The 25441-nt window shown below is 37.6% G+C and overlaps 1 protein-coding gene across 2 annotated transcripts in view; it reads right to left on the reverse strand.

Moving 5' to 3' along the window:
* Positions 1-25441, reverse strand: part of EPHA3 (EPH receptor A3) — a 229837-nt gene that overhangs the window by 138559 nt on the left and 65837 nt on the right. For both annotated transcript variants that reach the window (XM_075103532.1, XM_075103522.1), the window contains exon 3: positions 14739-15399. In XM_075103532.1, coding sequence (XP_074959633.1) covers positions 14739-15399 — 661 coding nt within the window. The remainder of the gene's footprint in view (positions 1-14738; positions 15400-25441) is intronic.

A 25441-nucleotide genomic window follows, 5' to 3' on the forward strand; every position in this document is an offset into this window, starting at 1 on the left:
AGGTGGGGGACAGGACAGTTTTTCTTTTAAGGCATTGGAAGGACTTATTTGAACCAGAAGACCAGACCCAAAGCCCTCAGGCATGCTGAAGGTTCAGTCCTGTGAATATAGTAATTTATGCAAATTTTTAAATTACAGGGCAGGAGCACGACAGTTGCAAACTATTTCAACATATTGCTACTTGAAGCCTTTTTCATGCACATAGCTATAATGAAACTGTGGCCATGGGGATTCTGTAAAATACAAACCCAAAAAAACCTTCAGGTTATTGTAATTCTTCTGTAACAAGGCATGTGTGGGCAACTGGTGATCTTTTTTCTAACTGATAACAAATATTTATTATTTAAAAAGCTTCAATGTACAAACATTCCATTAAGTTTCTTACAATTACCCAGTATACATAAAGCTGGCAGAATTGGACCCTGAATAATGAGAGTTGTAAAAACACCAATGGGTTAGCTATCTACAGTAGGTTAAAATTTCAGCTGGACCAAATTACATCCACAAAATACACTATTATTGCAAATATCTGTGCTGGTGAAGTTCAGCTGCTGCTTTTTTTTGTAAGACATTATTAAATATTTGCTAAAGAATCTCTAACTACATATTTGTTTATTAAATGGATAATTTGAAAGTTGGATTACATCTTTTAGTAAAATCACACGGCCAATTGCTTTTGTTTTCTAACTGGATAACATGCACTTGAATTAGTATCACACAAATGTTATGTACTCCATTGAGATGTTTAGAAGTTCATGGTGATGTTGGGTATAGAGGCTAGCCAACAATAATATAAAAAAAATACCATTTGGCTAATATTATTAGCACACCAACTGTCTAGTATTTTAAATTACAATATAATACAGAGTGGTTTTGAATGACTGACAGAGCTAAAGATCTCCACTACGTAAATTGGCTAAACAATTCATTCCTAATTTTGCAAATTTCAGTCTGATTTGTAAGGTACTTCACAAATACATAAAGGAATTTATTCACTGATTTATTGTACTGCTTTCCCTAACTGTAGAGGGACATGTTGCTCTACAGGAAGAACATTTATCAAAAAGCCACGTTCTCATCTGTCCAAGAATTTCTTACTGTTAGAAATGCTTGGCTTGTTCCCTTCAATCCAATGGAAACTTTGCAACTGATTTCAGAGATCTCATGAGCAACCCCTTTATGGAGTCACAGACTTTGCATGTAAAAATGTAAAGATGAAAGAAAAAATATGCCCCACCAGGCAACCATTCCCCCATGCCCCACCCTTAGAGAAGGTGAAAACAAGCTTTGCTGATGAGGAAAACATTCTTCCTCATTCAGGCCACTGCCGTTTTCAGCTGACAGACTCCAGCATGCCATCATCTGTCTCTGTCATGGGTTCCACCAGCTCCTACTGAGAGCCAGCAACGAGCATCAATCCTCAGCCAAACAGCCTGCCAGCTATTTGAGACGGGAAAGCTGGCTTTCTTTACCCACCCACTCTCTCTTACCAAAACAGGAACACAGTACACAAGGATAAAAAAGTAGCCTGTGCAAAGGTCTGCAGGTCCATCACAGCATGAGAAGGTGAAGTAAAAAGTTATGTCAACAACAACAAAGAAAAAATGAATGCTTTGATGTTATGAATAGCTGCTGATGCAGAAGGTGAGGCATGCTGTGTGCACCGTAACCCCTTCCTCCTGCCTTCTCCACACATGTCCCTGCTCCTTGGGGAAAAGTAGTCACAGAGCCACTGGTCATTTTTACAAGTTTCTTTTCAGCTGAACTCCTCCAGAATGAACAAGCCTGTATTTTTTAGGAAACACTTTATTAGAAATTACGAAAGCCTTGCAAGCATGCTCTTGATGGGACTCTAAAAAAAAATGTTTTATATGTCTATCAATAGTTGTCTTCATAAACTTTTTTTTTTCAATCACTATACAAAATCACAACCGTCACACCTCTTCATGTTTTCAACTTGACATAAAGGAAACTCCTAATGTGACCTGGCGTGAATGATTCTGCTTACATCCAGGAGTCTCCAGTATGTAATAGTCAAGTTAGTCTGACTCCAAACTTCTTCATAATTACTATAGAAAGGAAAGAAAATAATCTTTTCTTTTTCTTCAACTAGAAAACCCCTCAGATTACTGCAGGACATGACTGTTATCACCAAAAAAAAAGTGTAAGGGTTTCTAGTTGATTGCAGAGACAGACTGCAACACTGTGTTTGGTTTGTTTCTAAAACAACCTTTGGATACAGTCAGATTTTCAACTCGGAGAAACAGTTGACAGAAAGTCAACAAAACACATCATCAAGCACCAAAAAACAGGTTGCAATGCCTCAAATCAGATCTACAATTTATAATAAAAGACCAAAAGCCACAACTGCATCAAAACACAGTGTCTCTAAGATGTCAAGAGCATTTCCAAATACCTAGCTCACAGCAATAGCAAACAATTTTTCAGAGAGTCTCCCAAATGAGCCTACAAAATCCGATGTATCCCACAGTACGACGGATACATAAACTCATGCTCAGATGCATTTGGGCAGGGGGCTGGGGAATCTGACAGACTTGACCAAACTGATCCAGGGAAAAATCCCCTTCCTGCCCTCAAACCTCAAATCCAGCAAAGTTTAACACAGAAGGCAGGAGCAGAACCTGGCATCAAAGGTGCCTAAGAGAAGCCGATTTGGAGGAGCATCAGTATCCTTGAGCTACATCTGATTTCTAGCTGTGGCCAAACCAATGCTTCAGAGGAAAAGGAAAGAGGCAACAACTCAAAAGCAAAATGACTATGTTACAGTGGAAAAAAAATCCTTCCAAATAGTGGAAATTTTAAAGCGTGGTATGAAAATAATATAGACTACAAATAGACAATAATTTATGAAAAATCATCAAATCAGTATGCTTTTTATTCTGCTATCTTTTTGAGAGAATTATAACATGGGACTTCTTCCTCTAGCAGAGAGAAGCTGCTTACACCACCGCATATGTATATTTCATATATTGCATTGCATTCGTGAGTAATATATTAGAATATTTCCTGCCGTACAAAAAGATGAAAACACCTGTAAATTGGATGATTGTTTCAACCTGGCGGATGTGCAATCTGTGGATGCACATCTGGGGATCTGATGCTAACACGCAAGTGGGAGGTAACAGCTTGACTGCTGTGACTGCAAGATAGACAAGGAAGCTTCCCAACAGATGGATACATGACAGGCTATAAAATAATCCCTAATTATAAGAGAATTTTGGATAGATGGCAGCAGTTGGACTTGATGATCTTAAAGGTCTTTTCCAACCTAAACAATTCTGTGATTCTATGCCTGAGTTTTAAAGCAGTATTTTAAACACACTGGCCCTGGAAAGTAATTATTGTACAGAAAAAAAAAAAATGTACTCAATTCCAAAGAAGCCCCTAGTTCGTGTTTACACAAGCTCTATACTGAACAGACTTGTGCCTGAACACCTGCTTCTACCACAAGATTTGGAGGGTATTATGTGTTTTTTCAGTTAAAAGACTAATATTTAACTTTTGGGGGGAACAGCAAGGTCTACTTGTTCAGGGAAGAGATCAAGAATTAAAAGGTTAGGTTGTTATCACACTGCAGATATGAATCAGAAGTAAAATTAGAAATTTGAGTGAAGACTAATACAATCCATATTACAATCACATTTCAGACTCGCTGGGAATTAGACTAGGTCAGTAGTATGGCTGCAGTTTGGGGGCAAACAAGCATTAACTCCTACTCAGCCCAAAAACCTCTGCTACTCTCTTCCACCAGCCCTCTTGGGGATCTATCACCTGATAACCTCCTCACCACTGCTGTAAGCAAGTGGCTAGAGACAGTGGAGACTGGGAGGACTCAGGACTTCCCCTGCCACAGCCCTGCTCCACACCCACCTCCTCCCAGGACACAGCAGCTGTTTGTCTGCGAACACGATGTGAAGCAGCTGTTCCCAAAGGATGCGGATGATAAACTGCACCTCTGAATCATACTTAAAAAGGGAAACTATATATATACACATGGCCACTGTAAGTGCTTTATCTGAGGTCCCTCTGTTAAGTACTTTGCTGAGCCAGGTTAAGTCGACAGGACAGAAGGCTCTTTGAATCACCGTACCGGGAAAAAACAGTTCACTGAGTTCAGGACAAGATGCAGCCCTTTGGCTTTGAAGTTGTTTTCCTAATTTCTGAGACACTGCTAGGTACATACTCAGACCTCTTGAAAATTCAGCAACGTAAGGAAACATCAGGGAAACATTCTGAAAACTCTAGCCAGAGAGAATCAGACCATTTGCACACTGCCTTCCTCCAAAGGGAAGGCTCTTGAGAAAACCACAAACGTTTTCTAGACTGCAACTTCATTTAGACAGTGAAACACAGAGATGTGTCCCCGCTTACTGCAGTTCAGTTCAGCTTTAAATCTTTGTGTAACACGCTCATTATTACATTATCATTTTTTGCAGACAAATTCCATATAAGACCTACCATATACCCAAACACAGACTTCAAGCAGTCACCACATTTCCCGCCCTGAAATCTGAATATCTTTTTAGCAGTTAGGCACAGAGCAAACTTGCACAGAGATACTTCTCTTCCATTAATGGCAAGATTAATTCAGACAGGAGTATGATTTCAAATCAATATCATCCCCTTTCTCATAAGAGCCTGTTACTTTTTAACACTTTTTTAAAAAAAAAAAAACAAACAAAAAAACCCTAACACCAGCATTTGGGTTTCAGTGAAACAGTTACATAGGTGTATTTTACTTACCAGGGCAAACTTTTACTTCTGTTCTTCTCTCTCCTCTTGTTCTCTTTCCTTTTCTGACCCTTTTAAAAAAACTGCCTTTAGTTTTCTTTCTTCCACCATCTGCTGTGGTTAGCGTAGGTAGAGAAAAGATAGAGAAGCTGATTCCCCTTTTACTGTTAATTTCACTGCCAGTTCATCCCCTCGCACCATATGAGAAACAAGACCATCAGTGCTTATTAAATGTCATGCACAAGTAGCAATTATGTCTTTCTAATTCTGTCCCCTGTGTTAACATATACATATTCATACAGCCTTGAGGTGAAAGCTCCGGACACCCTGCCTTCATGGTCAAAGAAGTCAGAGAGGTTATACTCTATAGAAGTGCCAGCTGAAAGAATGGTCGATTAATGTATGAAACAGAAGGCTCATTAGCCATGGTTAACTGAGATTTCTGGACATTTTCTTCTTCTGCTAATACATCCTGCTTCCTACCCAACTTCTTTTTTTTTTTTTTTGTTCTTCAGGATGAACACCGGTTTTACAGCTGCAACAGTGATCTCATGTTCATGTTTAATACACCTTGACTTCACTTCAAGTCGCAATCCCTCAGCCCTGCTTCAGTTTTCCATATTATTCTTTTGGGAGCAAAACCTGGAAATTCCTAGAACAGATTTGAAGAGCAGCTTGTTAAAATAACCTGTCATCTCAGTATTAGGATCGCATTACCAAAATAAGAAAAAAAATCCTGTTAGACCTTCAGAGAATTCAAGTTGTTTTGTAATCTAAAGCAGTACATTTCAGCAGCTGGACATGCCCCTGTTAAACAGGAACTACGTACTCTTGAATAATTTGCTTGTATTTATTTGTATAATAATAATGTTATGCCATTCAATATGAAAGCAAAGAAAAAGAAAGCAATTCTTATTTACTGTATCCTGCAGCCTCCTACTTTTAACATGACATTAAAAAAATGCTACAGAATACATTTATTAAAAAAACAATTCTATACACATATACCTAAATCTTTGGATTACTTCTACAGCGATTAAGGGACTGTTCACTTTAGGTCAAATCCTGTACGAGTGAACTCTGTATAAGGTTGCAAAACATCAAAGGACATGTTTAATATCGGACTGTAATATGTTTGCCAAACTTTGTGTCTTTCTTTTTACTTCAGCTGGGTAACAGATGACCATTTCAACATATTTTACTGCTTTATAATAATCACACTAGAGATTCTCTCTTTTTTTCCTAAGAGACTAAAAGACTTTTTTTTTTTTCTTCCTTAAACAACGATTTTGTGCCACATCCTCATTATATAGAGGAGGAGAACAAAAATTAAAAAAGATACATTGTTAGAGCTAAGTACACTCTGGAGGAAGGTTTTTGAGCACTTGTTTACTGGCATTTCTTAGAGCAAAGAGCTGGGTACCTCTGAGTAATTTCTTCTGTTATTTGCCTTCCATTAAAAATCTCTGCCAAATAAAAGAAGAGAAAGTCTATGTATTTTTTACCTAGAACTAATTTTTGTGAAAAATGCTTCCTCCAAATAGGAGGGCAAATTAACTCTTCCTAGGATTTTGAACTCCTGATGACCACCTTATTCCTACACGTAAACCGACCACTACAGCTTAGGCTGAGCACAGTCAATGACTACTTTCATTAGGTTTCATGGTATTTACACGTTCAATTTACTAGAATTTAAGTATGTGTGTAAAGGCAGTGTGACTTAAGCGTATTCTTAAATACTCTCCTAAAAGCCTGTGAACTCAGGTATTACATGTCCCTTCTAACAATGTACCTCATTCTACAAAACTTTGATAAGGTTTTTATAGCACAAAGGCTGGCCTGGACAGGGTTATGAACAAACTGTATATTTTTAAAGCCCATACTCTTTTCTGTCACTTAATCACCATTACTAATAAAAAAAAAAAAATATTTAAAAATAACTACAAAAGAAGTGTCATGGGATAAAGTGCAATTCAAAAAAGCACACAGATTGGAAATACCAACGGCAAGTAAAAATGCATTACTTCAACCATGTTGTTGAAGAGAACTGTCCTGTATCACTTCTGCAGTTATTCAGGCTTGGCACAGTGTCAACTTTTACCATATGGCTTTTTCTTCCCTTGTTGAAAGTGAATCTTTCTGTCAAAGAGCAGCTGTTCTAAATTATCACATCAAATTTTAACCTTACAGTAGACAACCACTGAACCCACAGATTCGTGACAGTGAAATAGTTCACCTCCTTGATTTGTCATTGTTTAGGTCTATTTCTGCCTTAGCACAAGGGCTGCACCAATTGTCAAGGTATCCAATGCAGGCAGGTGCTTAAAGCTGAAGCTACAAACAAATTCTAGGCAATGAACTTAAACTCCTCTCTCCCTAAAAAGACTGCTTGAAGTCCAAGTTATTATGTTCCTGTTGTGCTATCGAGAATAAAACTGCAATTTCGAATGCAAAGGAAATGAGACATTATAAATGCAACCCTTGTTATTCAGTTTGTAATCCAAACAAACAGTCAATTCTGATACTTCTCCTGCAGTCTAAGTGTTTCAATAAGGTCTGATATCAATTACTGGTTATTTAGATGTCTGCCAACAGCATGTTTTGACAACATCTTGTGCTTCACGCTGAGGAGCGGCAGACACACAGAAGATTCTTGTCGTCTTGTACTCATCTTTCAAGATGATTCTTACTTTAAGAGCATTTTCATTGAACATTATCAAAACTTACAGCTCTCACTACAATTGCTCTCTATTAAAGTCTAGTACCAGCTGTCAGTTGTAATGCAACCCCCTGTTAGCCTTTTTAAGTTCCACTCTGGAACTAATAAGGGATTGTCGAAATAGCTCCATACACAGATGCGAGCGGCAGAGAAACCGATGGAAAAAGCATGCGCTCAGTGAATTCACACCGACAATACAATCTTTGTGCAACTCTGCGCTACGCTGACATTGAAAGTCACCAAAGACAGTACAAGCAAAACACACTCAGGATGATACTATTAATTTAGGTTTTAACCTTTTGAAAGCCTCCAAAGAAGCGAAGCCACTAAAAAATGAAAAGGTTAAGGAAATACCAGCAAGATCCCTTAGGATTCTCTGTAATAGACATCCATAAGATATTTCCAGTAAAATCCTGCACAAAAATTCAACAGTAGTGGTCTTGAACATGTAAGTGTCAGAATTAAGGCAAAACCGTCTGTGTTAAAAAGAGGAAGCAAACAACTCACATACTCATTAAATTGTTGACAGTCTGGATCAATACCCAGTATATTCCACTACTTTGGGGAGGGTTTGTTGGGTTTCTTTTTTTTGTTCAGGTCGGGGCAGGGGACACTTCTTGTTCCTTGAAAAGCAGGTGAAAGGAAAAGGAAGAAATTGCCAAAATACACAACGTGTGGCATAACAAGCACCACCTCTAAACTGGTAAGAGATCTGGATTGAACAAACATACAGTGTAACTCCAGTAAATTGCATTTTGTGATACACTGGCACTTTTGCAAATATTTCATTTTCTGAGTGAACCTTTCCATTTCCCAGCTAGTTTCAAACACAAAAATTACTTAATTATGTCATCTGATGACACGGTAGTACTGAACAACTTGGAGAAAAGTATTAGTAGCTTTTTTATAAGACGACCAGTACTAGGTTCCTAATCACTGAACGTTAAAAAAGAAATCAACAGAAATTTATAATCATGCTTTTGTTTAAATATTTCTATCACAATCCGCAAGAAATTTAGTAAAGATTCTTCTCAAGTAACTCCAGAGCACTGAAACGATACTTTTCTGATTTGAGAATCTGTATAATATTTTATCAAAAAAACTCTTTTCTAGTAATTTTGCAATGTCATTTTTAATCTTTACTTGTTTAGGATATGTGACAAATGTGCTCACAAACCATAAGATCCTGCCCAAGAAATTTTGCTTTTAAAATATGCATTTTAAATCCATGGCTTATGAATGGCAAATCATAGAATATTTTCAAAATGTGTAACAGTCAGAAAATGTTACATAAAAAGTCAGGTGTGATCTTTCTGAAGTATTCAGTGCAGCATAATTCCTCGCCTATGAAAAATCATCTGGATATCTCTGACATAACTTTTGTAAGTGTTAAATAAATTCTACGCAGGAAGGTAAATTCTTTGTTGTGTGCTCTGTTTATGTACTTATAGAATATAAAGTGGATGAAAACAATGAATATTTTACAAATAAAGTGATTCATAATTTATAGCTGCTGTCATTTTAGTTTACTAGCTTGAAAGATTAAGAGTCTCTTTTAAAAAGCCTCTCTTGTTTTTTAAAAATCAAAACAATACTTCAAACCGAAGCAAAAAAATACACATCAAACCTCTGCTTTATAAAATGTGAATCTCTAGCTTATTCAGATTTCATGTAAAAGGAAACTCTCTTAATAGTTCCATTATTATATGATATAACATATGATGAGTTCCTACATTTCATTAAACATAATTGTCCCTATACAGAGCCTAAGAGTTAAAACCACACGCTTTTGTAGTGTAAGCAACACATCCAAGCCACTTGGCTATTTCCAAGGGAAAATGTTACTGTCCTTGCGGTTGCAGCAAGCACTCATGCCTTCTGTCTGTTTCCACTTGCACAAAGTTGAGTAGTTCCTCACAGTACCTTCTTCTCTTTACATGTAAAGTTATCTTTTATCTACAGATATAAGTAAAAAATATATTCACTTGTGCAGAGACACAAAGGGGTTATTTAAAGCATAGGGAAAAAAAGAAATCTAGAGAAATGTTTTTCATCCTTAGTATTAATGATGTTTTACATATTCTAATTTCAAGGACAGCATTCATTCTACTGGAATAATTAAGCACTGTATGCGATGGTTTAGATTTAGCAGCCACAGATGACATTCCTTTCATATCTCCATAATCTCAGAGAGAGAAATATGGTTTAGGATATGCTCACTATACAACCTGAAGCACAGAATAATTTAGTGTTAGGGGAAGTTTTGTGCAGTCATTTTTGCAATAACCAGGCACAGTGTGTGAACTTCACCTCTCCCTCCTTTACCCCTTACTCCCTTTTCTCCCATTCAATCCACCTGATTAATTGCTAAAAATTGCATACCTAAGGAAGGACTGTTGGATTACATTCTCTTTTTTCTTCTGGCTTTTTTTATAGAAAATGTGTCAGTCACTTGTGGTTAAAACTTAGAATTTTATTGGATAGTATTACATAGGAAATTTACAGTTCAGACTTACTCAATTCCAGCAACTAAAATATAGAAACTATACCTTGAAGCAATAGCATGCAGAAAATGTAACTCTGTGCTTTGAGTCATTCTGTTCAGGCCCACCAATATTTTTTTCCATTTGATACCTGGAGCCACAAAGCTTATTTTCGGTCTAAAGTGTCACCTGTTGGAAGCATTCAAAAGAACAGTCAAACTCACTCATACTCCCACATGGATAAACAATTGCCCGCTGCATGTGTGCATCATGAAAAATATCGTTCTCCATGTCCAGCTAGTCTTTCTGATGCGCATGAAATAAACCAACAACAGAATAAACACATTCAGGGTGGAAGAGATTTATTAGTCCAAGCCTGCCAGTGCAGGATTTCCTTTCTCGTCTGGTTACTGCATTTTTTAAAAAACATCTCCTGAAATGAGGCTTCCATTATTTCTGCAAGGAGACTTCCAGATTATTGCAGAACTAAAGACATTTTCCCATTTATTTTGCTACTATTACCCCAACTAAACAACCTTCACATTGTGAGATCTATTTCCTTTCTGTAGCATTCAAAACAAAACTAAGCCTAGCTTCTCCACGTACAAATCACTCACTGGGCAGGTGATGTGAATGCTCCTTTTCTTTTCCTGATCTTTGGGCTGTTCCAAACACTGTGCCACTACATAATCTCCTGGTGTACTTGTAACTTAAATAGTGCATGCAAGCCTCGTTGCCCTTTTCATAAATTCACATTGTTTATTTTGAATATGTACAGAGACAAGTCAAAAAGGATGAGTTACAGGTACAGAGCAATGAGCCTGTCCGCCAAATAAGAAGGCACTAATAGAGAGGGAAAGTTGGGAAAACAGGTATTAGAGATGAGATATCAGACATGAAAGAGAACTAGAAAATTGTTAAAGAGAAGTTGAAAAGGGAGCAGTTATTTTCTCACTATAGAAGGAAAACCTTATCCAACTGACTTAAAACTGAAGGCTTAAACACAGCAAGATGTGTCCTTCACACAATAAAAGTTATGGCATTCATTACCATAAAAACTTAGAGACTAAAAATATTAATGAGTCAAAAAATAGAAAAATTAACAGGTGACATGTCACTTATTCCTATTACACATAGTTTTTCTTATAAGATGTATCTTAAGTCTTAGGAAGTCAACAGTTGAATGGCAGAAGCTGAAAGGTACACCCAGTAAAGCAGCTCTTTATACAGTGTCATACTTTTCCTTAAGAACCTGCCATTAGCTACTGTCAGACAAAGAATACTAAGGCAGCTAAACCTCTGATCTGATCTACTATGGCTGTTTGATGTGGAACAAATGGAAAAGATGAGTCATCCTTGTTAACTGGGGAATAGCATGGAGACTATCAGAAAGCATTAGGTGTATGCAGTCCCAGTCAGTTGTTTTTTTCCAATTAAATTAAAACACAGTAGTTCTGAAAGAGGAGATGCTATAAAGATGTAGTTTGGCTAAAATGGCGTGAAGACAACCATGAAATATTACAATAAGATTAAATAGACAGGACCACTATGATGCAAGCGCTACCAAAGATGTAATAACAAAGTCTACAGTGGATGACATATATCATATTTAGTTAACTAACATATGTGTTGGCTAATGGGAAAAAAAAAATATGAAAGAGCGGCTTTTCCAACATGTTCCCCAACACACCTTACCTTATACAAACCTACTCCCTCCAAAATACTGAACAGATGCAAAAGTCTTTCCCAGACAAGGGGTTAAATCTTAAGCAGTTAACCTAAAGTACACCACGGAAGACCAGAATTCCTCAAGGCAAGGTATACAACTCGCTTCTGAGAAATCATTTCTCCACACATGCACAATACAGAGGACAAGGATAGTCACAGCAAAATTGGTCCTGATTCTTTAAGTGACTGACAGGTACGTATCCTATGTGTAAAATGCTTATTAGTTGGTAGGACCCAGAACAGAACAATAATATCCCCAACAAGAACCAGTATGCTGAGTGAAGCCAATAGTCCAAACTTGGCTTTTCAGAGCTTAGGTACAAATATATTATAAAAACATGTATATGTTTTTATACATGTATAAATACATATATACATATATATACATATATAAAAACATGTCTATGTTTTTATATGTACATGTACGCCAGTAACAAAAAAAAGTCTTGAGCCTTATGTTGTCTTTTCCTGGTTACACAGAGCACAGGAAGCAGTCATGGAAAACTGTACAATTTGTTATTTGAGAGCATGACTATGCCTTAATATTTTTCCAAGTACCAAGAAAAGCTGTTCTGACTGAAATGTAAATAGGCTGATCATATATCATTAGGGTCCTTCATTTTAATCTTTAGTGATAACCTCCTTTGAGTGCAAAATGATATTGTTTCCAAAAGCAGCATTATGGAAACAAACAAAATCAGAAACAGTCTGAACGTAGGACCAAGTAGTGACAGACAGTAAGTTGCTGAATGCTTCCAACTACTGTGAAGACAAAAGTTTCTATTATGTATTATTCTTTCAAACTTCAGCGAAAACATTTTTTCCCTAAATAATTACTTCATTCCAGCCCACACTTGTAACACCATTTTGGGTCTTCTTTAGACTCTACAATCCTGTCTCTACTGCCCTTTTGTTGACAAAAAAAAAAAAAAAAAACACCAAAAAAAAAACCCAGAAAAAACCCTTGAACCCTAACACCCTAAAAGAAGGAGCAAGAGAAGGAGAGAAGAGAGAAGGAAAGGTGCAGAAGTAGCTTGAGCCTGGGGTCAAAACTGAACTTTTTTCCAAGCTTTCCAACTCCCGCTGAGTTACCGATGCCAACAAACGGGAGGTTTTGAATTACTGGCTGCTTTTAGAGTGCCACTTCAATCACATCACACTGAAAATATTTGATAAATATGACTTCCAATAAAAGCTAGTAGAACATTATATGTTAAATCAGAATAAACCAGAAGGACCTGTCGCTATCGTTAATGGTTTCATCATATATCACTCCCTTGATCAACAGTTGGTGAAGAAGTCAAAAAAAAAAAAAAAAAAAGAAAAAGGGACGGGGGGTGAGGGGGGAAAAAAAAAAATAAAGAATACAGTAGTTCTATGGTCTGATTTTGTGCCTTCCAAATCATGTATGATATACTCACACATGGATGTGAACTCACTCCTAATCTCTGCAGAACTCAGTAGGAGCTGCCTTGCCTACCCAAGCATCTGAGAACCTGTTTTTAATAAAACAATTTATTTTATTTTACTTTATTTAGCTCAACTTTTGCTCAATTGGAGTCTGACGCTTTCTGGAGTGATTGCCTTTTTGTCTCATGTGTAACAGTAATTCTAAACCAACACCTTTCAACCATTTACAACTATGCAGGGTCTATAGTAAGCAAGACTATATACAGTGGCTAAAAGAGTATCACTTACAGTTTAGCGTTTTTAAGTGTACCTAGAGGATGCCCTAGATAAAGCATTTCTGAATAATAAAATATCCTTTTCTGGATTCAGCTCTTAACAGAAGTTTAACTTGTTTTTCTTAATATCAGTATCTAACTGCAGAAAAGCCTACTCCAAAGACTCAACTCCCCAGATTATTCATTTTGAGGGCAAAACCAATTTAAAACCTCCTTAAAAGCAACACCAAACAAAACACACTGTTGCCCCCTTTCCTCCCATACCTCCCTGGCATTTTCTGAGAAAAAGTCACCTCAACTAGAGCAACAGTTTTCACAACAACCTGGCTGTGGTTTTGGTGGGCTCCTAGTAGGTCCCCAGGGCTTGCCTGTTTGACATTAAGATTGCTGTAGGACTAATGAAAAAGCAATAGGTACTCTCTCAACCAGGTTCAGGATACTTTAAATTTCTGTTCTTATGGATATATGCATATGCACATGTACACAAACACACATACACACACCCCACAGCATATCAGCTACTACTCCTTCCATCCATGGTATTTCTAGATATTACTGCTTAACTTTTACTTCATTATTTAATGGAAGACCCTTTGCCACAGCCAGCACCCTTTAAGGCACACTGTGAAAAGAGGTTTAAGATTCAATTAGCAAAAAACTTCAAAATGTTATTTTGTAAAAAGCAAAATGTAGACTATCATCATTTCGGTTGACATTAAAATTAGGTAAAATATAATATGCATTTCTCTAATGTTTAAAGGACCATTTCTGGAAAAAACTCAAAGTCCCTGGTGTAGTCTTGTTCTTGGGAGCATTCACATAACCACAGTTTGCAAAAACCAAAAGTTTGGAGAAAATTATTTTGAGTTAAATACATGAGTATTCACAAGAATGCAATTTTGAAGTTCAAATATTGATTTTTCCAAATGTATCTGCATTTAGGAACTATGCTACCTGTTTTTTTTCTGACCAATCCCCATTAATCAACACAGCTCAGTAGCAAATATTATACATCAAGCCACAAAGTCGGGGCGGGGGGGGAATCACACAAAAAAATCAAATATTTTGACACAAACAATGCATTTCAGAAAACTATAATCTACTGAAAGGAAGTCCAAGAGTGGTAAGAGAGACTAGATTTGCTACATACTGTATTAACTAAAAAAATCAGTTATTGACCCTTACCAAATATTTTTAGCAAATTACATTATTTACACGGATTAAATAAACCCCATTTTCATGGTGTTTCCATGAACAAATTCATTTATCTCAAGAATTTGGAGCAAATTAACAGGACCCAATACACAGAGTAGGGACATAAGGTGAAGCCCCTGTTAATAATTGAACTATGAACATGGAGCGCATTGTTACCTTGGCACGCAAAGCCTCTTTCTTCATAGCCAGCATTACACAAGCACTTCCCTATGGGCACTAGCCATTCTCCTTCTGTACTGCAGTACATCTTGGGTGGCTCTTCTTCCTTGGAATGATTGACACAAGAACCCCTCACCTCCACCAGTGACTGGGAGTCCATGGGTACCGTATCTGGAAACATGGCGAGGTTCTTGACAGTGAAAGGGCACTTTTTGAAGTACACTCGCACCGAAACTAAGGCAACACACGCACCTACATCTTGAAAAGCCAAGTAAAAACCTTTCCTGCTCACAGGCCCCACCTCGCGGACTTCTGTATTCAGCTTAAGAATTCGGTCCCCAAGATCCATTTGGGTGAAGCTCTCATCAGCCGCAATGGTGTCGATCTTCGTAAACTGATGCTCTCTGAACTTTACCAAATGGTCATCATCGGACTCCATATAATACAGATTGAAGGTCTCTTTGCAAGTGCCCAGAACTAGAGGGATACTATTACAGTCCCTCAAGGTAAACTTGAGCTCCACATATATCTTCTGAGCTGAATTGCGTGGAATCCAGTTTGTTCGCAGCCAATTGTTTTGACTATGATCCATAACATTGCACACTTGGTAAGTTCTGATTGGAGTATAGTGCTCATCAACACCACTAATCTCTTCCCACTGGGGAAAAAAAAAAAAGAAAAAAGAAAAAAGGAAATATAAAATTAATGATTATACCAACAAAAAATCACTTTTAGAGACAAAAGCTGTGAAAAAGCAAAAAACACTGTGTTTGGACATCAGAATAAAACAGACAAAGTCTGGTTGAACTTACACTTTTTCCTATTAAAACATACAAACATCTTAAAAGAACACAAAATTCACCATTAATAAAGACAGCTTTTACCCAGTTATTTCAGAGAGGCATAAAAAGATGCTACGGCTGTTTTGCACTATTAAAAACCTGTGACTTGTTAAACTATATGCCGTGCTGTCCTTTCAATCATGATCCCAATATGTCTTTTCTACAGCCACACTTACCTCAAACAGAACAGGTTCACTAGGACAACATCATATTTTCACTGTTGGAGTCAAGTTGTATTTCAAAGATTAAACAAGACTTAAAATCTTACCAGACAAAAGCCAATGGCTCCCACTGAAATTCCATATAGACACAACAAAATGTTACAGTTTTAAATTTATTCAAAGCATGACAATTGATTTTGCTTGGAATATATGTCCTCTGGACAAACAGTCAAGCTTAGCCCAGTTTCCAGAGTTATTAAAAATTACTGCCAACTTACCGATCTTGGTTACTTAATTCTTCTGTGGACTGTATAGACTATGACGTTAAAACTGTTTTTGAAGAATACATAGTCATAATTTGTTTTTACATCAGTCATCAGCTAACAAACTTACTTGACCCAGACAGGGAAGGAATGGGTTTCCTATTTGTGAATTACTCATGTACCAGTCCTACCTGATTTCTGAGGACACACTTACTAGAGAGAAATATTTACCAGTCATAGAAAAAAGAAATCCTACAGGAGTACTTAAAGTAAATATTTCCTGTTTGTCATTTACCATACACAACTAAGTGACTTAAGATGCATCTTGCTTCACTTTCTCCCTGAATGGACGACTAGGACCAATTGTTTTTTCTTTTGTTTTTTTAAGGTCACTGTTCTTCAGCTTTTATCCACACAAAAACTGCAGTTGTTCTATATTCCGAGTCTTAAAATGCAAAATGAAGAGCCTTACCACTAAAGTGCAGGAATTAAAACTCCAATTACAATGAACAATACCTGTCACAGTATCACACCACCACTGAAGTTGAAAGAAACCCTTCCAGATCTTCTAGCCCAACCCCCTGCTCACACAGGCTCAGCCAGAGCAGGTTGCTCAGGATCCTGCCCAGTCAGGCTTTTGAATATCGCCACGGATTGAGACTCCACAGCCTCTCTGGGCAGCCCATGCCAGTGTTTGACTGCACTCAGAGTAAAAAAGATGGTCCTTATATTGAAATGGAATTTCCTGTATTTCTGTTCATATCCATTGCCTCTTGGCCTTTCACTGGGCACCAGAGAGAAGAGTCTGGCTCCACATTCTCTGTACCCTGCCATCAGGCATTTATACACACTGGTAGGATCCCCCTGCGCCTTATCATCTTCTGGTCTATGCTTCAAACTTAATTACGCAAACAAAAGAGGTAAACTCCTATCATGATAATGAAGTGCATGTTAACAGAGCATACGGTAGCACAGCAGCTACAGAAATCCTTGCATCGCCGTCACCCACATACACAGCCTCTGCAAAACACAAAAATGCTGCCCCACGCAACCAGATGCAGTGCAGCTGGGGAGCAGCAGAGCTTAAAACAGAACCACCGCACGGTACAGAAACTGGAGGTACGAAGTAGACAGAATTAAGTATGTTGAGAGAAATCACTGCCATTCTTAGGGGAAGAAGACAAAAGAACTTCTACCAGGAGAACATCTTCCCTCAAAAATCAGCTCACATCAAAGCTAAATTTAAGATCTCAGTCTAACAATTATTCATTTTACATAAGCACCTTTAAGTGAAGGATCTTAGTGTACTGCAGAGCAAACATTAGGAGATGAAAGTACTATTCTCACTATACCAACAAAGAAACTGAGGTCTTGGTTTTACAGGACATGCATCACACACATGCACAAAGAAACAAAGAAAGGGGGAAAAAAAAAAAGTGGCTACATCAGAGTAACATCTGAGAGTTCTCAGTCCCAACTCACTGACTTAAGGAAGTTTTGCTGTGACTAAGAGCTGGTCTGCACGATGAAATTGTCCACACACCACTGAAGATGTGACTTTAAATCACGTATTTAAACCAGGAGATAAAACCAGTATAAATACTCTTCCTTTAATTGAAACAAAGTTTACTTTAGCTCCCTTTACAGATCTGACTACACACAAGTTTTATCTCTCCCTGACTAGTTCTGCAGAGTTAAAACCACAGTCTTGGATGTACAGACAGCAGCTGAAACGCTGTAGCAAGCCGTAATACGCTACACTGCCAAAGGCAGCTAGCAGTACAGAGACTTTCTGAGTCAGAGTAACTACACTAGGGCTCATGGCCGCTTCAGAGCTGGGTGCCACGTGGCAGCTCATCATACAAGGACGAGCTCTTGCCTGCATAAGAAGCAGCTGGACCCTGCTTCCCAGCCTCTGCCAAGTTCCCAAAACTGAGTGGAGGACCCTCCTCTGCCAGATGTCCTCATACAAGTACATCCCCTGAGCCAATAATATAATCCTCTTGCAAAAAGCCATTCAGATGCCATAATTGCCTCCCCTGAAGCTGGATGTACCTATTTAACTACAGGTCTTACCTGGACAAATGCAAATTCAGTTACAACTGGATGAAACTAGATAGATTATATAATGAAACAATTTTATGGACATTTAAAGCAGTTCACACTGATTTATAAGTGATCTACTTATTATCTCTTCCATGTAATTTCTAATCAGTTCAACATATTTTACATGACCAGTGGGAGACAGAAACAAAATCAGGAACTTGCAGAATTTAAAGCATCTCCCCAGCAGATGTTATTTTTCTGGACAAGTCCCATTGTAAATTTTTCCTCAGAAGTTTCTTATCCAACATGCTTACACAGACAGTTGAATGTAGACGTACAAATTGTGCAACAAAGGTGGCACCTACTACTATGTTCTTAATCTAGAAGTTGCAATGTGCAATTATCACCTCATTAATTTGTAAAGACCACACTGCATGGAAACAATTGTAGATTGCCATGTCAGCCCACTTACATAACAAAATTTTAAATCTACTATTTAATGCTGAAGCATTGCTGAATGGAAGCACCAATCTCATACTGGGTGCTAGCTTGACCGAAATACTTCAACTGTTACAAAACTACGAAGATTGCAGCTATCACTTTAAAAAGAGTTAAGGTGAAATAAGTCACTGAAACTACAGGAAGAGTGTCCAAACCAGAACATGCACTAGACTCAAGCAAGTTTGTGGCTGCAGTAATTATGATCAAGCTAAAAAACAAGCGGTACATTTGCATTTGCTCATACACTGCAACTTCTCCCAGTAAGCTATCGTAGTGCCATCCCCAGGTGATCTTTTCTCTAAACAGATTATCAAGAAAATTTCCCTTCCATGACCTATGAGTTTTTTCTATTGAGTGAGGTTTCTCAAACACCTGTATTTGTAGTTGTTTTAATTTTTATTTCTGTACTTGTAATTCATGTGTCCAACGTGGCTCTGTAGGGAGGTGGGGAGACGGAGCAAGCTGTTTTCTTATTCCAGGGATGGAATGAAGGAAAGAAGAACATAAACCAAAATGCACGTTGCTTAATAAAATATTGAATGTTTTCTTACTTCATCATTATTATCAATTGCTCCTGTGTTGATTTCAGGGGCTCAAATGAAGGTGAGCTGTCTTTCACTGGAAATCCTTATATAAGCATCATTTATAAAGGACTTCTCAGGCCAAACCTGTTCTGAACACACATAAATCAAAAAGTTCCATATTGTTTTACTGCTGCAAAATGCTGAACTCATGCCCATTTCAGATCAAGGGGAGACTACATGTGTCCTCTTCAATGAAAAGTTGTGCTGCTTTAGCATCTCTTATTCTTTTCCCAATACTGCTCTTGCAGAGCCACCTCCCCCTTACGCTGCACTTGAGCAAGAAGAAGTATCAGTATCCAAACAAGACTGTGTCTCTCACAGCATTTCTTTTCAGCACTAGAAGTCTATTATCATTACTTAGAGGATAAAAATCAATAAGCAAACAAACCTTTAGTAGTTGAGAATGTGTACTTTAGCTTTATAGAGAGGCATTGCCACTAAAACATGCTGGCTGTTAAGCAGCTAAGTGGCAACAGGATGCAAACCTCCTGTGCCACCCTGCCACACAGCCTAGCCAATATTACAGTATTCAGTGCAATTTTGCTTTGTACAGGCATCACTCTGACCTATATTCCCAAACAGCTAGCTGAAATAACAGAACTACTAGGGAGGAGTTAAAAAGTAAAGGAAGAAACAAAAAGTGTCTAAGGTATTTTAAACACATAAGAAAAATGCCGATTTGCTGAGGGTGTGTGGGAGGGGGAATTCAGCTAAAAGAAATGCGCAGAGGTACTATTTAGTAATTAAAGTGAGTCTTTGTATCTTAGGCCACAGGACAAAGAGAACAGTATTCCGAGTATGCAGGAACCTGGAGAGCTGGGGCTAGAACAGGTCACAAGGCAGAGCCCTATAATAAATAATAGGAGACTGAAAAGTCACGAAGAGGAATTCAGCTAAAATGTAGACAAGACAATGAAATGCAAAGAGAATAACGCAACAGAGAGAAAAGCCACACTGAAAGAAAACTTTAGGCGTAAGGCAGATATTTACTCTATATAGGGCAACCAAATGGTAGAAAGGGACATACCTCTTTCTACCTTCTGCACTGAGTCCAGTCAGCTGCCATCTTGGCTTCCCCTCCTCCCACCTCCAGCTTCCCAGAACTATTCCCATCCCATGGAAAACTAGCATGGGGTGGTGGGCTAATTTGTATTGAATCAACTCTCCTAAACAGTACATCATGCAAGTACGCAACCACTAGTGTTTCTGCAGGAACAAGAATGTAATGCAAGGGGCAAGAAAGCACCCAGCAAGAAAATAAAGTACAGCCACACAAACTTAGTTAGCACAGAAACACATCCAGAACTCAAAAAAATAAATTCTGAGGATAGCGCATATCCCCATACAAAATTTCATCTTGCTGAGGCTTAGCTAACAGAAAGTAAGAACAGCTTACGTTTTCATCATCCAGATAGATGGACAAGATAAACCAGAAGGTATCAGAGGAATAAGCAGAAAGATGAAGGAGAAGCTGTCACAAGGAGACAGGCAGACTACACAGCAGCAACAGCAGAGAAATACTGCAGATTATTTGGGCACAGGCACTTTCCCAGGAGTTCGGAAAGACCTAGAGAAGATTACCTGAGCCAGGAAGGAAGGAACTGGCACTACATAATACTAGGGAGGAAGGGTGTAGGTGGGAGTTAGGCTGAGAACTTAAAAAAATATCTGTTGAGATGCGGGCAGAACAACTGTACAAAAGATCTGTGCTTATACCATGTAAATCAACAGCTGTGGGACCCAAACCTAATTCTCACCTCAAATACATGCAATTACTTAGGTAAGTAATGGTCCATGGGGCATTACACTTCAGAGGTGTCCCAAATGGCATTTCTTTCTTTTAGTACTGTGCAGCTACAGAACAAATGGGTATTTATCAGTCCTGGCTATGTTTAGACTGGAAATTAGTAGCCGGTTTCTAAATACTGGAAGAATGAAGTTACAGGACCATCTTCCAAGTAGTCCAATAGGGATGATAAATCCAAATTTTCTTACAAGAGAGTTTTATAAACTTAGGTCAGGGATTTTATGACAGCATGATCAGGGAGCTGGAAATCTGAGGCTGTGATATGAGGCTTTGGGTGCTGGATTTGTTCCTACTGTCAAGAGGGAAAGAGCAGAGGTGTGACCACCATTTCTGAATTCACATTATTACACAATACTTCTATCACATCACTCCAATGCCTTCAGGCACCTTCAACACTTTTGAAACTTATCCAGAAGTTCCATAGCACCACTCCCTCCCCAGCATGTAATCTGGCTTTTGGAAAGCGTTCTTTTGTTTGCTTTTCGAAGAAAAGGTTTATTAAGCCTTCTTTGGATATTGTTAATTGCAGGAAACAAGAGAGTGCTTTCAGTAGTACAGAAAAACCTCTGAGACCCCCAGAGAGAGGGTCTAGCTCATATGCTCTGGTCATACTGACTGACAAAGCTGGGACAGGAAGGATTTTCTTTTCCAGAGCAGATCTAGCAGAGTGTGCTGGACTTCTGGCTTTGGTTTTTTCTTCCATTTTCTTTACCAAAGGGAATGTACAGAAATAAATGGAGGCCATTTGCTAGGATGCCATGAGCAGTCTCACTGAAAAGTCCCCTCTCAATGTGGGAATCTAGGACATGAGCAGTCTCCTCAGTTCTTTCATCCTTCCTGTGACATACTTGAGTTTTTGTGGCTTTTTATCCTTTATAACAAAAATCTTAAGTTTACATTAAGAAATTGACGGCTATTTTGTGATTTACAATACAACACATACGCAACTGCATGATTCCAATACAGTAATTTTTTTCTTTCAGTGTCACATTACTATAAAACTCCTAAACTACAAAATTCCAATTAAAAATTGAGTTTGGTAATTTTTCAAGGCCCCTACAGAACCCAGGCAGCTAACTCCCCAAGACTCCATTAGCCATCTCAGGCAACAGTCTAACAAATTTTATTTACAACTTTATTCTCCATTAAGAAATTTGGTATGATGATATATTTGGTATGATTTGGTATGAGCACCATTTCAGGTAATGTCCAACTGTCCTTTAACATAAATTAATAATTCTAATAGTGGCTAGATGGGACATAACAAACTACATAACCACTGTGCACACTAGAACACAAACTGGGAATACAGTGCTGAGAAATCAGAAGAATAATAGTAACTCAGTGAAATTACTTCAAAATCTCACAAAAACATCTTCACATGCTAGGATGTCCCACGCTTGCTGAGCAGAGCAGTCAAATCATTGCTTACTTCTAATTTTTTAATTTTTTTTTTTATTTTTGACAGTGTAATTGCTTTTCACTATTTGTGAGGTGTTCACATAAGCCTATACAGGACCACCATTCAAATTCTACCTGAAAAACACTTTTTGTTCTAACACTGAAAACTGCCCCTGATCTCCTCTACTGGCTCTTAGTATTCAGTACAGTTTTTCAGCCAGGAAAAAAAACCAAAACAAACCCAAACACCTTTATTATGCCTTGCTGAGCAATGACAGAAAAGTATGCATTCCCGTGTATGCACATTTTCTGCCTTCTACTCTTTATTCAAGCAATTCCCTTCCCAAACAAAAAAATAGGAACAAAATGATAGGAATCCCACATTTCAGATAGTCAGTGCATGCAACTTTTCAACATTTCACTGACAGAATACCAACTAGCTAATAATATTCCCCCCCCCCCTCCTTTGGTTGCCAGGCAATCACAATAAAAAGAGGTAAACAAATAAGCCATGCCATGAGTAACAGAATTAGTGAAGCCTAGTTTCCTAGAAATCGGTGTCTCATGCTTTGTCTCCAACATGGACTGATGTCTAACAAAAGGTGAACTCAGAGAAGTCTCATCCTCACTGGGAGCATTGATGCCATCTCTGTCTCTCTCCCTCTTCCTTTCTTTCCTCCTATTGCTTATTTTCATAAGTCTTGCAAGGACTTATGCCTTTGGAGACCTCTGCTCCTCTGTGAAACTGTTAAAATTCACCTCTGAATTAAAAAACTATCAAGAGGTATCTTCCTTCCCCTTGTATATACACACACTTAAGTGCAAACACGTCTGTGTAGTTTCCATTTCCTCCAGAGATTATGCTAAATAGAAGGTAATGTCTTCACATACAGGCCAAGCATAGTATTTAAAATGGCTAAGATTAGTGTAGACACTATGCATTTCTATTATGGTTTTAGTAGGAAAAAAAAAATCTATACTTGCAAGCATAAAATCAAAATGATCAAAATGTTTGTTATGAGCTTAAAGTTAGGGATATGAGGGTTTCATGCAGCACTTGGAAAATGCTGAAATATTCCAAAGCTGAACAACACACATTGAATTCCTGTAAGTACTGAGATCACTGATCAGCAGGCATTTGAGATATTACTCTATATTATACTAATATCATTTACAATTAGTACTCTCCTCAGTAAGTCATTTTATATGAAATTAATTTTTAACAAAAGGAAAAAGTTACTGCTGGCAGCTCAGCAGAAGTCCTGAGTACGAGCTTAAAGTAGACATTCCTGGTGAAAAGTTAATTCCATTGGAAATAAGAGATCGTCATAATGAAGTACTTGACATTTTTTTTCCCAGTTTTTCCAGAATTATATTTCTTCGTGCTAGAAATGTATAAACATTAAGTTCATTTTCTTATTCTGGAAAATGGAAGTGCTATCAATAAACATTCTTAACCAAAGAAATTCAGTTCCAATAACATCCTTGTCAAGTTGTTACTACATCAAATTGTTTTGTATATTTGTTGTAACAGTTAAGCATCCTTCAACATTACACAATGCTCTCTGCTATTTATCTTAAGCGTGGGAAATTAAGCCTCACTGATATAAATCTTTCATTTGCTTTTGGTGTATATCTGACACTTGCCTAAGAATCATTGATCTTGCTCTCAAGGGACATTTGCCATTAACTTTCATAAGAGCATGAGCATAGCCTGAGTCAAAATGTTGAAATAAACCCCCATCTCTGAAGAAAGATCCCTTGTAAAACAAGCAAGACTTTCAGAAAGGACTAAAAACCGAAGAAATAATATTGGGTGGGGGGGAAATGACAACAAAAAAGACAAACCATTACAGATCTTTTATATCTTTATAAAAGATAAAGATCTTTTATACCAAATGACCAAAAGATCTACAGGTCATTTTCTGACAACTTCCTGCTTATTACCTTATTTAACCGAAAATATAATTAATGTTAAGCATGAAACATCTGGTACACTTAATAACATGGCAACCTAGCAGGCGAAGACTGACTCAGGCATGGGAATATTCACCACTTATTTAGATAACATTTGTATTGTTTTTAGGTTTTCTTTTTTTAAAAAAAAATTACTTTGCATGAGAGGGTTTGACCTAAATGTCTTTCAGTATGATAATAGGGAATTCTATCATAATTAAACACATATATATTTATTTCAGTCCAACACTTGTTCCTCTGTTGCACACGGTCTGATATTTGAAACATTTGCAACATGGTCAAGAACACATTTGGGAAACAGGTTGCAGGATTTAAGACAAGATTAATAACTTTGATGCCTCCTTTGTTTCAGTACTTAGATCTTCTGTTAAGTTTTTTACTGTAATGTTAAATATATCCAAATTCAGATCAGTAAGGGAATCAAGCTTTCACATATGTTGAACATGATTCTAATGTATCCTACTCAACTTCATAGCCAATACCCAGAGAAAAATGACTTTTTCAGTTAATTGAAAGTAAAAATATATTCAAGGAGAGAATTCTATAAACACCAGCCAAAACTGTGAGGAGGAGCGAGGAAATCAAACAGCCAACAAAAATTAGCACACATTTTAGGACAGCTTCAGCCTAGGAATAAAATAATTCAAATCTAAATGAGAAGTGGAACTTTCCCACGTACTGTATAAAAGTTTAACAAAATATTAACAGAATGCAAGAGCTCTGAAAGCTTGCTATTAACAAAAACCCTGTAACGACCACATCATAGAAAAATGCATTCCAGACCAGCTCATCAATATGAAAACACTTTCCTCATAACATTGCCAAAGGTGTTGATGCAAGGCCCATAAATACCAATCAGCTGAGATCAGAGGACACAAAATTATCTCATTTGGGAGTTTAATAAATTTAGGAGGCACCATGGTAACTTTCTTCTGTATTTGGCTTTCAAAAGGCAATGAAATTACCTGCTGGTACTGGGTCTCCCCCCAGTTTTTATTTTTAGCTATTTCTAAGTTGCAAATGAAAGAAGAGGAAGTTGAGCAAGAGTTTTCTGACTAAGATACACACACAGTGAAATTATCATAACCACTGCATAAGCCCTTCTAAGACACTGACTT

Source organism: Phalacrocorax aristotelis, chromosome 1 (assembly GCF_949628215.1).
Source record: "Phalacrocorax aristotelis chromosome 1, bGulAri2.1, whole genome shotgun sequence".
Lineage (NCBI taxonomy): Eukaryota > Metazoa > Chordata > Aves > Suliformes > Phalacrocoracidae > Phalacrocorax > Phalacrocorax aristotelis.